This window comes from Ovis canadensis, chromosome X (assembly GCF_042477335.2).
Source record: "Ovis canadensis isolate MfBH-ARS-UI-01 breed Bighorn chromosome X, ARS-UI_OviCan_v2, whole genome shotgun sequence".
Taxonomy (NCBI): domain Eukaryota; kingdom Metazoa; phylum Chordata; class Mammalia; order Artiodactyla; family Bovidae; genus Ovis; species Ovis canadensis.
The window spans coordinates 57,921,059-57,933,994 of NC_091727.1; the positions used below are offsets into that span (position 1 = coordinate 57,921,059).

The following is a 12,936-nucleotide window of genomic DNA, read 5'->3' on the forward strand; positions in this document are numbered from 1 at the left end:
AAAGCATCCACCTGCAATACAGGAGACGCGGGTTCGAGCCCTGGGTCGGGAAGATCCCCTGGAGAAGGGAATGGCAATCCACTCCAGTATTCTTGCCTGGGAAATCCCATGGACAGAGGAACCCGCGGGCTACAGTCCATGGGGTTGCAGAGAGTTGGATACAACTAACAGATCAAATCTTACTGCTGCCTCCGTCTCTCCCTCTGGCCATCTCCATCTGGACTTCAAGTCAGAACAACCAATCAAAACCCAAGCCCCTCAGCCTTGCTGACCAATTGACATGGAGGCCCTCAAACCCCCTGTGCCAACTCTTAAGAGTGAATCAAAATTCCGTAACTCTAACCCAGTGGGCACCCAGACTATTCAGTCAGTCTCCAGACCCAACCCAGGCCTTCTATCCAATTAGAATCCACACCCCTCAGTCCTAAGGACCAATAGACATCAACTCTTCATCAGTCTTGCTTTTCCTTCACTGTCCCAGTCAGGGCAACCAGTTAGAATGGGAATTCCTCAGTTTTTTAGCCAATTGGAACAATTAGTATCAGGCCTCCCCCACATCCAGATATCCAATCTGTCCTGGTCCCACTCAAATCTAGCAGAACTATCCTCAGGCTCATCATTCAATCATGAATGATAATAAATGAACTATAAACCAATCACAACCTCCCTCTTCATGGTTTCTAGCTTCCAAACCTTTATACATGCTGTGTCCCCTTCCTAATTCATTTCTATTCCCCACTGAACAGTGAAGAAAGAGGCTTTTGTATATTTCCTACTTTTATTTGATAATAACAAACTGTATAAAAAGGGACAAGGAAGGCGGGGAGGCCCTGGATCTCCCCCTCTCTGCTTCCCCAAGCATCCCCCACCCCTAGGCCCCAGGAGGGACCACTCCCTTCCCGCCTTGTGGTGGGGTGGGGATTGACAGGCATGGAAATGGTGTGTGTGTCTGTTTGTGTATGGGTGTTGAGAGGGGTCAAGGATGGAGAGAGGGTCAAGAATTAGAGGGCCTTTCCTCATCACCCATCAGAGCTGGCACCCTGAGGAGGGGTCTTGAGGGAGCTTGTGATGGTCCACAGATGTGTCTCAGCCTATGAGACGGTAGAAGATCCAGCATCCAAAAGTGACCCAGTGACTGGCCCAGCTGAGCTCTGACCATTTGTGGACCGTGTATGCCATGCCGTAGCCCTGTGGGAAAGAGGTGATGGTTGGTCCCACTCAGCAAGAATAAAAAGATCTCAGGAAAACCCATCCTTTGCTCAAGGATGTTTCTATGACTCCACTGAAATCCTGAGTGAGGCCCCAGAGAAGAGATTGAGTACATATGAAAGGTAAGCAGACTTAGTCTTTTTTCTTTTGTGTTTTCTCCTATTTTAAAAATTTAAATACGAGACAAGGTGATCCCACTCTCTGACCTGTACTCTCCCTTATATATAAAGAGTTCCTAGAAATTGAGTTTTTAAAAAGACAGACATTAGCAAAGGAAGTGAGTAGGCCATTTTCAGAAAAGGAAAAAAATGAAATCACTCTTAAACATATCAAAAGATAGCCTCATGCATCACCTCCCTCCACTCAAACTGACAAACATATCTGTGAAGTCTGAAAGCCACTTATTGTTGTGACAAGCATGATCACACACTGCTGGTGGGAGGGTGAAAAGGTAACTTCGCCATTGCTATCAAGACTAGATCCTACAGTTCTGTCTGCTCCTCTGTGAATCCACATGGATGTGACGTTATTACTTGCTGTAGCATTACTTACAATAGAAAAGGAGTAGAAAATCACCTGGGTGTTCACCGATAAGGGACAAACTATATTATATCACAATGGAAAAGATGAATGAGGATACTCTGTGTCTTTTTTAAAAAAATTACTTATTTGGCTGTGCCAGGTGTTAGTTGCGGTATGCGGGATCTAGTTCCCTGACTGGGGATCAAACCCAGGCCCCTTGCATTGGGAGCTCAGGGTCTTAGCCACTGGACTACCAAGGAAGTCCCTACTCTGTGTCTTAATGTGGGAAGTTTTCAGGAATTATGTGAAAAGAGCAACATGCAGCACAGTGTCATTCATATGTTACCTTTAGGGTAGAAACCAGGGGGAGGGAATTAAAAAAAAATTTATATCTGCTTATTATGCTTTTATTTTAGAAGAATAGTTCAATAAAATGAACAAAAGTGGGTACCCATAAGAGGATGGAGGTAACACAGTAGGAATAAGACTTTCCCCTGAATATCTTGTACACTGATGTCTGAACCATGTGATATGCATTAACTATTTTTTTTTTTAGCTGTGCCTCGAGGATTGCAGGACCTTAGTACGCTGACCAGGGATTGAACCTGGGCCCCAGCAGTGAAAGTGCCATGTGCTAACCACTGGACTGCCAGGGAATTTCCTGCATTAACTATTTTTTAAAGTTTTAATAAAAAACCAACAATTTTATTTAAAAAGAAGCAAAACCCAGATTTTACACATTCAACCTGAATGAAAAATCAAAAATTATTTTTTAATGACAAAATATAAAACGTAAAGTTTTATTTTCAATTAAAAATTGAACTAAGGGAATTCCTAGTGGTCCAGTGGTTAGGACTAGGTCCCTTCACTGTGGTGGCCCAGGGTTCAATTCCTGGTCAGGGAACTAAGATCCTGCAAGATGCTTGGCGTGGCCAAAAAAAAAAAAAAAAGAGAAGCAAAACCTGGATCCTGTTAGTGCCATATAAATAAACATTACTTTAAATTGTTTTTCATTTAAAGAGGAGTAAAACCTGGAATGTGCACATTCTACCTGAATAAAAACAGTATATACATTTTAACATACACTTTTAAAGTAGAATCCAGGATTTGCACAATCAATATAAGTAAAACTATTTTTAACAAATTAAATAAAGAAAACTTGCCAGTTCTACCTAAGTAACAATATGATGAAATAATTAACTTTTAAAAAAGGAAAACTCAGATTTTATATTTATCTATAGAAAATAAATTTTATAAGTAAAATAAACACATTTTGCACACTTCATCCAAGTAAAAGACCCAATAGTATCAATCAACCAGAGGGACAATGGGAGAGAAGGACAAAGGAGCAGTGGTTACACAAGCTGGAGACACTGGACACAAGGTCCTCATGCCTTGTCCTCCACACCTTTGTTCTTATGGTTCTTTTTTGTTGTTGTTGTTGTTCTTATGGTTCTGATGAGCAGGTAGCACATCCCTGGGTGACCCCCAGCCCAGGTCCCACCCCCCAACCTTACCTGTTCCTCTGTGGTGTCATCCACATCAACATCAAACAGGGAGCCCAGGTAGGCTAGGTGGAAGATGGCCAGGGCCCCAAAGAACAGGTTTAAGGCTCGGACCCCCAGGCCCTGTGGAAGACAGATGGATAAGCTTGGCATTTGGACCTAATCACTGTCCTCCAATCCCACCTGGGCAGGTGCTCCCAGGGAAACACTCTGCTGCTGCTGCTGCTAAGTCGCTTCAGTCGTGTCTGACTCTTCGTGACCCCATGGACTGCAGCCCACCAGGCTCCTCCATCCATGGGATTTTCCAGGCAAGAGTACTGGAGTGGGTTGCCATTGCTTTCTCCAAGGGAAACACTCTAGGCACAGGAATAAGGATGTCCAGGGCACCCCCTGCCAGAGTAGGAAAGAGATGGTTCTGATCCTCCTGGAGCTCAAGGGGTATCCAAGGATGAGGATACTGTTAGCTTGAGAACGTCCAAATTGGGGGAGATTCGAGCATTCAGGCAGAGGAGGAAGAATGATGCATGGGGCCTTGAGTTGGGGGTTTATGGTGATAAACATTGGCTGGCTGGTTAGAGGGAAATCTGAATTTCTCCATACTTCTTGTTGCCAAAAGGATGAGAAAAAAAAGACACAAACTAAAGCAAATCGCTACTATGACCTACAGGGCCCACCTCTCCCCCTCTGACTCACTCTGCTCAAGCCATCCTGGCCTCCTCACTATTCCTCAAATATTTCAGGCACCCTCCCATCTCGGGGCCTTTACTCTGGTTGTTCCCTTTGCCTGAAATGCTCCCCTTCCTTACCTCCTTCAGTTAAAGAACTCAAAAGTCACTTCCCCACTTAAACTTGAAACCACTCACCCCTGATACTTCCCTCTCCCCTTCCCTTATGTATTTTCTCCTTGGCACTAATCACAACCTAACAAGCTACTACACTTTACTGACTTGTTTTTTATTTACTGTCTCCCCTGTTAAAATGTTTGTCCCAGAGGGCTGAGATTTTGGTTTATTTTATTAATCACTGTGTCTCCAACACCAGTACCAGCAGGTGCTCAACAAATGTTCATTGGGAAAATAAACGCTAGGGGAGTATACAGCAGTTGCTTGATACATTCTTACTAGAGAGATGGATGCCAGTGAATAGAGGTGAGGTTATGAACATGGTTCAGGACTGGAAGAGAAAGCTGGGCACCCTGAGATAGATATAAGATGGAAAGAGAAATAATTTTTGAGGTGGGGAGTTGACCACAAGGCTGCCTAGGCTGAATCCTCACCAAGCGATGCTGGTGTGAACAGTCTGGTGGGCACCGTTTTGATAGGACGCAGGCACTGAGAATCCGAGCCAGGCGCTTTCGGAGAACTAGGACAGATGCGGGGGAGGGGAAGGCAAGACTGTCAGGTTAGCCTCAGGTGGCAGTGGTTCCAGCCCGCCACCAACCAACACCAGCCACCCGTCCCATCTGCTGGGTTGGGTTCTGCACTCACCGTGCTCCACGTAAGTGATAAATGCCAGGGACAGCAGTACTGCAGCCAGGTGGAAGCTGAAGCCCTGGGGTGGGGTTGGGGGCAGTGAGGTGAGTGAGCAGGAGGCCCCGCCACCCCCACCCAGCTACCATCTTGATCCCACTTCTGCTCTGCTCACGTGCAAGAGGGCGCTGGCTGCATAGGTGACCAGCACGGCTGAGAAGGTCCCCAGGTGGAGAGCATTCTTGAAAACATCTACGGGGGGGGGGGGGGGGCGGGGAGAGGTGGGGCAAGAGTCTCCTGAGCTTTTCCCCTGCCCTTCCTGGGGGGCCATTAGGGCAGGGTGAGGATATCCACAACCTCTCAGGGCCCCCAGGATGAATTCTCTCTATAATGGCCTCCAATTTCACATTGCCTAAAACTTAGCTCCTGATTGTCCCTCCCAACCTGTTCCTCCTATAGTCTTTCCAAGTGTGGCCAATGTCAATTAAACCCTTCCAATTCATCAGGACCAAAAGCCTCACTATCACCTTTGCTCTGCTCCTCCCCTGACTCCCATAACCAAACTCTTAGCATATTCTGTCAGTTCCAGCTTTGGAGTTTATCCAAAAATTGACCTCTCCATTTCCCTCCTCAACACCCCGTCTTTCCTCACAATAGCCAGAGGATCCTGCTATAATCCAAGGTAGCCCGTGGCCCTCTTCTGCTCATACCCCTGCTGTGTCTCTCTCAGAGAAAAAGCCAAAGTCTTCCCCGTGGCCAGAGAGACGCTATAGGACCAGGCTCTGTCACCTCTTAGACCTCACCTCCTGCCACTCATCCCCTTGCTCACTCTGCTCCGGCTCTACTGGTCTCCTCACTGTACCTCAAATGTGCCAGGTATACACCTGCCTCAGGGCCTATGCACTGCTGTTCCTGCCATTTGTTACATTTCTCACATACATATTTGCATTGATTGCTTTCTCACCTCTAGGTTTTTGCTCAGACTAGCTCCTCAAGTGAGACTTGCTCTGGTTGATTTATTTAAAATTGCATCCACTCCCACCCACACACTCCTAACACTCCCAGATCATCTTCACCTTCTCTCTTTATTTTTCTTACCACAGCATATATCACCACCTGAACTACTGTGTATTTTTAAAAATTATACTGCTCCCCCCAACAAAAATGTCAACTCCACAAGGACAGGAGTTGTTTGGGAGGTTTTTTGGTACCTACTATCTTCAACTTGTTGTATGAATGTGAAAAGGGGTGTGGGTTGATGACTGTCAACCCTCTTGGAGTGATGACTTTGTGACTCACAGTTATTTAGCCAATAAGACATGGGCAGGTTCCAGCTTGTGACAACTTCCACCATGGACCGGGGCAGCTCCACATTCAGTGGCTTAGAGACTGTCAGGTCCCTGTGGGCAAGAGAGACACGCAAACTTATTTGGGATTTAACCCACCTGAGAGTCACACTTTTGTTCTTAGTTGTTCCCTCCCCTGGGAGCATCCCCCCTCCTCCCTGACGCTCCTCTAGGCAGCACCCCATGGGAGATGGAGCCCTCCAGCCCTCCCCACCATTCCAGGTGATCCTTCTCTTCGGTGAAGCCAGCCCCCGCCAACGTGGCCGTGGCTTCGGACAGAAAGCCCACAAAGTAGTTGCTGAAGTGGAAGGAGACAGCACTCTCATAGGCTCGCAGCCACCTGGGGGAAAAGGAGCCAGAGGGAGAGGCATCATGCCCAGGTCCAGGCGTGACACTCCCCCAACTGCCAGCATCCCTGGCCCCACTCCATAGACTCACCTTACCATGGTGCCCCTAGGGGTCAGGAAGGCAGCAGAGAAGAAAGGAAAGAGAGTCAGAGAGGCCCTGGAAGCTGGTCTGAGTTGTTCATCGACAAGACAGACAGAAACATGGCAGCAAAAGAGGTGACAGTCATGCTACGATAGCCACACACATCCATGCGTCCACACCCTGTTGGTTAGTTTCAGGTGGCTCAAATTGACGTGTGAGCTGCTCTATGATATGACATGGTCCCACGGCTTCACCTGGCCAGACATCCAGACCCAGCCACTGTTAGAGGCTGATCTCACAGCTACATGGGCAGACACACATACTATCAAGACTCCCAGCTCTCTGACCAGATTCAGTGACCATAAGACACATGGAAGTCCTTTAGTTAGGCTCAGAGATCGTCAAGCACCCAGTTATGTACACATACACAATTTTACACTTAAGACAGTCATCCTGTCAGTTGTACACTCAGACATGGTCAAAGACAGGAAACATTTTCCACTGGAAAAAGCTTAGGCTCTGGATTCAGGCCTGGGATTAATGTCTGGCTGTAGTTGGGTGACAATGGGCAAGTCATCCCACCTTTCAGAGCCTCATTCAGCATCAGACACAATCAGCAGCCAGTGAGGAGGGGAGAAGTTCATGTAATCAAAGAGCTGGATGAAATCCTAGTCACACCAGGGGTGGATGGTCAGTCCTGCCCCTCTGTTGGACAATACTGAGGAGCCAGAGAAGGCAGATCCACAGGCAGAATCATCACAGACACACACACAACACACCACAGATCCATTCCCAGCCACAATTAGAGACAAGCCAGGTTTATCCTATCTAGTGACAGCTACATGCTCCCATCACAGACAACCGCACAGCCAGCCAGCCAGTCAGAACTCCAGTCCCACACAAGGAGTCCCTGGCTGACAGGCAGATACCCACACACACCTCTAGCCAGTGTCACAGACAGGTCAGCATTGCCAACTGACACATATCTGTTGCTTTCTATTGCACTCACATAACTTGCTTCTAATGGTGGAATAGGAGAACAGATGGACAGACAGGTACAGTATGTAATGGAGTATCTACTGTACATGGAGTTATAGGGCCAATCATGGTCAAACCAAAGCCTCAGACAAACAGTCTTTGTCTAGTCACTGGGTAGATGGTCAGACAGTCTCAGACTCACAGAACCACTCAGTTACAGACTATGCCCCACCCCCCAGTCAGCCCAACTCGCCCTCAGCACCTGCCCTCATTTACCTGACTTTGCGTTTCTTGCTGTAGTAACAGAAGACAGATAGAAGCATTAAGAGACAAGCTCAGAGCTGGGGAGACCCCAGGTCCCTCCCCAACCCCCTCACTGCTGGGCAGAGGCTTCGAAGGCTGTGCTCACTTGCGAAGGAGGCGGTCACCATCAAGGGGAATGAAGTACGGGAAGAGGTAGGGCCCCACACAGGTGGACAGCACGAGGCACAGCAGGGCCAGCGCCAGGCTCCGGGCCACCTTCTGCAGCCATCGGCGGCTCTACGGGGATCAAGGCTCCGTGAACACTGCCTCATGGTGGCTCCCACAGTCCCTGCCCACCTGTCTACCCAGGGCCTCACCAGCGGGCGACCTTGGACGGCCTGTAGGTAGCTGTGGAAGGATATCCAGGGCCCGAACACGATGGTGCCCACGAAGTAGAGGTAGCCCATGAACTCCACAGGCGAGGGCACTGCGCCCACCTCGCCCCTGTCCAGGTCGAAGCCCAGAGACACCGCCTTCATGGCCACGATCATCTGGGCCCCTACATGTGGTGCCCATGGTCAAGTGGATGAGAAGAGAGCAGGTAGCCATGGGGGGATGTGGGGATCACCAGGTGAAAGGTGGTAGGAAAGAAGAGTGCAAGGGTGGAGAAGTGGGCACAGGGTCAGACAGGCAGTTGAGCAGGTGGGCCCAGGACTGGCAGATGTTCTGACTCTATAGAGAGTCAGGCACGGACATGAGATGGGACAGACAGATGGGGTGGGGGAAGAGGCATGGTAGAGAGAAACACAGACGTGAGGGGAGTCTGAGGGCTGTGTGTCCAGTGAGCTAGGCAGATGAGGGAGAAGCATGGGGAAGGAAAGAGACAGGGTGGGGGGATTTAGGAGAGGTGGAGTGGGGCTGGAGGGCTGGGGCAGGGGGACAGAGCCAGGGCTGCCTACCTCGCATCTTGTGCCATGTCACGGTATCCACCATGTGCATCTCACTGAGGAAAAAGGTGGTGATCTTGGCCCTATGACTCCCCTGGCCTCAGACACCGCAAAGGGGGGAAACCAAGGTGCAGACAGAGCATATTTTCCCTGCCCTGCACAACCTCAAGGAGGAAGAGTTCTCCAAGGCTCCCTCCTCCAGGGGGAGCTCAAGTGCCACCTGTCCAGGGTAGCCCTCTGGAAAGAACAAGCCTCCCAGATTTCTACCATCTCCAGAAACATCTTATGCCCTCCCTGTCCTGGACAGTCTCATGAGGGGTGGCCTGGGGACCCCCCCGCCCCCACCCACTCTTCTGCTGATGGTACAGGGATGAGGACTCATGCCCATACCCCATAAGCAGGTAGATGAGGATGGTGACGGAGAGGAAGACACCCCGATGGGAAGAATGTCGGCAGAGGAACAGCACGAGGTAGCACAGGAGGCTGAGCAGCACGACCCAAACCATGTGCAGCTGGAAGAAGTGGTAGAGGCTGAAGAAGCCGCCTGCCACGGTGCTTGCATGCTTCAAGTAGGATGGCAACCCTTTGGGTGAAAGAAAGAGAGAACATGATAGGGAACTAGAGGAGGGTTGGTAGAAGGGCAACCTGGGCAGAGTTCACAGCTCAGGCAAAGGCTTAGAGGTTGGAATGTGGTGGGATTGCAGGTGACACAAAGCAGGTTTTGGGGAGCTGGGGAGGCAGCTTGGGTTTAAAGAAAAGAGACATCTATAAAGGTCATTTTGGGAACCCTGGAGGAAATCTGAATAACTTATATTGGATAACACTATAGCACTGAGATTAAATTTCCTGAGGGGTGATGCTTTAGGCTATGGTTGTGGGGGGAAGATGTCCTTATTCTTGGGGGACACATGCAAGAGGATTTGGGGTGAAGTGTCAGCAGGTTATTCAAGTGATTCAGGAAGATGATCAAGCGATCGATAGAGCGAGCTAATGTGGCAGGATGTTGACAGTTGGAGAATCAGGTGATGCGTATATGAGTGTTCATTGTACTATTCTTTCAACTTAGCTTTGCAGTAACTTTGAAATTTTTCAAAATGATAAACCTGGGGAAAAATAAAACATCCATTTAAGATAAAAGAACAAGAAAAAAGAAAGTGTAGAACTTCTGAGTCTCAGATTTCCAAAATTCTCAGCATCCTATAGGAACCTTGGGGACTTGGAATCTTATCTTTTAGATAAAGGCATGCCCCGGTTTGTGGAAACATTTCAGAATCTTAGAATCCAGAAATCTTATTATAATTCTAGAAATCCAGAATGCCAGCATTTTGGAAGCATAGAATATGAGAATTTCAACATGTCAGAATCCCCAAACCCTATAACATGGTACTTTGGGATACATGGTACTTTCCATAGCCCTGTGACATGTGCATTTCAGAATTTTATAACCTTGGGATGTAGGCATTTCAAGACCCCAAGATTTAAGAACCTCAGCTTTCAAGAGTCCCAGAACCCAGGGATACTGAAAGGCATGGTTTGGCATGGCAGGATGAGACTTGATGTGATATAGCATAGGGTGGCTGGGTTAGTAGGATGTGGGGTGGTAGAGTGAGGCTTAGCCTGGTGGGATATGGTAGGCTGGACACATAGGAGCCTGGCTTGGCAAGATATGGCAGAATAAAGTGGGCCTTAGTATGGATAAATGTGGCAGGTGTGATATGGCTTGGCATGGTGGCCCATGGTGGGGCAGGCACTTACCAAGCCTCCAGAGGACGCGGCAGGCGAGGCAGATGGCAAGGAGCAACCAGATCTGGTCAAGGCCCTGCTGGGCAGTAGGCAGGAGACAGCCCTGCAGCAGCTGCTGGAAAAATTCCTGGCGGCTGAAGGTGGCCATTGCGGACCCCCACGGATGGATGGACAGATGGATAGACCTGAAAAAGGAGGGACACAGAGGAGGCTAGCTGGGATGTCCATGGGGCAGATGATGCTCAAGGGATGGATTTGAGCACTCAGATTTCAGCTTAGGGTATGGTGGGGGGAGGGTGCGAGTGTAAGGTACATCAGACTGAGCTGCCAACTGTGTGTGTGTGTGTGTGTGTGTGTGTGTGTGTGTGTGTGTGTGTGTGTGTGGAGGGGTGTCCCAGGTGCCCATACACAGCCCGTGACCTGAGGTGAATGAAGGATCTGCGTTCTTGTACGCTGGGAACAGTCCGGGTCCAATGGTGATTGAATGGTGTACATTCTAGGCCTGTATATCAAATTGAAGGGCTCCCTGGTTTGCAAGGTAGAGTCACGCTGTGTGGAGGGCAGAGAGGGAGATCCTGTGACACTCGGGGACCGTGTGCATCTCTCCTTGAACGGAGGTGGGGGGTGTCCTGTATCCCCCGCGCGCCCCATCCCACCCCCACCCGGCCGCCAACAAAGCCCTTCCCAGGCCCGGGGGCTGCAGGGAGGTGGAGATGGCGGTAGGGGACACGGCAGAAGGGGGAGGTGGAAAGGTGATGGAGAAGGGGCCCTAGCACACGCACTGCAGACCCACAAGGGGAGGCCGGCTCAGGATGCAAGCTGGAGAGCCGAGCGTGCACCACCGGCGACCTACCTGGCAGTAAGGAAGCTGCGGTCCAAGGGGCTGGGGACGTGCCGCCGCCGCCGTCGTCGCTGCCTCCTCCCGGCAGCCTCCCCCGCAGGCCGCAAGGCCGGGACCAGCTGCAGCTCTCAGGGCTGCGCGGTGAGCGGGCCCTTTAAATCCCGGGCCGGCCCGGTCGGCCAATAAGAGAGCGGGAGCGGGGCGGGGACGAAGGAGGAGGGGAGCGGGAGGATTGAGGGAAGGAGCTGGAGGTTGAGTGGAGCTGGGCGCGGAGGACGTAGGCGAGGGGAACGTTGGCTCCCGCAACTTTCCGACCTTTCAGTGTGCCAGTCCCTAAAGGGTCGTGTCGGGAGGTCTTCTGACCATCCAAGAAGAAACCGTCCAATCACCAAATTCCTAAACCGTGGAAGCCAAGATGGGAAAGATGGGGGAGGGAAGAGAGAAAGCCCGTTCCTCCATTCATCTGCCTCGCCCCTGAAACTGCCCACCTGCGCACATCTTCGTGACACTGTTATGCCCCCATTTCACAGATGGGAAAATAAACCGAGGTCTCTCCTTACCCATCCTTTGAGGGAACTATGGGGATTTCCAACCCTCCCCACCATCAGAGACCAGCCAGAAACACAAGTACTGACTGTGTCACCTGGGAGCACGAATTAAGCGCCTAGGCTTTCCCCTAGGGACTCCCAGTGAGCACTTAGCTTGTCATTGAGAACTGATTTGCAGGTTGACTAACCCACCAGACTCACCTGATTTGCAGGTTGACTTCCCCACCTGCATTGAGGGTGACCCCAGCAACTACTGAGCGTTTCCTATGAACCAGGAGGCTAGTACAGAGCACCTATTTCCCGCTGGCTCAGCGGTAAAGAATCCGCCTGCAATACAGGAGACATAAGAGACGCGGGTTCGATCCCTGGGTGGGGGAGATTGCCTGGAGAAGGAAATGGCAACCCACTCCACCCTCTCCAGTATTCTTGCCTGAAGAATCCCATGGACAGACAGCCTGGTGGGTCCCAGTCCATGGGCTCCTAAAGAGTCAGACATGACTTGGCGATTCGGGCTCTATCTGCACCAATTCTGAGGATTTGTGCAGCACTTGGTGTTTGCCTCTCCCTTCCCCTAGGCTGATGAAGGGCCCTCCTCCAAAGGAGCATTTATTGGGTACGGATTGCAAATTTAGCTATCAAGTGGAAGGAAGAAGAAAGCTAAAGTCAAGATGGACCCCACCCTGGCCTGAGGAGCTAAATCAAACAGGTTCTAATCAGATTAATGCCTGCCTGTACGGAGCTGGGTAAGCCATGCCCATTCCCCAGGCTTCAATGTCCCTTTCTGTTAAACAAAATAGTGGGATTAGCAGTTATTTACTTGGAAATACCAATGGCAATTGAAAAAAAAAAATGTATGTCTCCTCTCTTAAAAAAATGTTAACATAAAGTTAAATAGAGTTTAAACACATAACATATATTACAAATAAAAAGTATTTAACAGTTGATCCTTGAACAGCACAGGTTTGAACTGTGCGGTCCACTGTTAGGTGGGTATTTTGAATCCTGGGGTGTGGAGGAACCGTGGGTATGGAGGGCCAACTATGAATTATATACAGATTAAACTCCTCCCAGTTGTTCAGTGGTCAACTGTAATGAATAATTACATAGGCCAGGTGCAGAATTATTAATTCCTTTCCTTAACAGCAGAATACAGGCC

At 49.7% G+C, this 12,936-nt stretch overlaps 1 protein-coding gene across 4 annotated transcripts; it reads right to left on the bottom strand.

The window, feature by feature from the left end:
* Positions 1-759: 759 nt before the first annotated feature.
* On the bottom strand, positions 760-11,404 carry PORCN (porcupine O-acyltransferase). 4 transcript variants are annotated; one of them, XM_070290159.1, is made up of 15 exons: positions 11,245-11,385; positions 10,404-10,576; positions 9,039-9,231; positions 8,661-8,704; positions 8,079-8,260; positions 7,868-7,998; positions 7,735-7,752; positions 6,490-6,504; positions 6,266-6,391; positions 6,005-6,105; positions 4,881-4,957; positions 4,724-4,787; positions 4,513-4,598; positions 3,249-3,359; positions 760-1,188 (listed from the first exon to the last, which is right to left on the bottom strand). In XM_070290159.1, exons 2-15 carry the CDS (start codon positions 10,537-10,539, stop codon positions 1,087-1,089), a joined length of 1,386 nt encoding a protein of 461 aa, XP_070146260.1. In that variant the 5' UTR covers positions 10,540-10,576; positions 11,245-11,385; the 3' UTR covers positions 760-1,086. The 4 variants fall into 4 exon arrangements, with proteins under 4 accessions (XP_070146260.1, XP_070146262.1, XP_070146261.1 ...); XM_070290161.1 differs by having other exon boundaries at positions 9,039-9,751; positions 11,245-11,318; XM_070290160.1 differs by lacking the exons at positions 6,490-6,504; positions 7,735-7,752 and having other exon boundaries at positions 11,245-11,404.
* Positions 11,405-12,936: the final 1,532 nt, after the last annotated feature.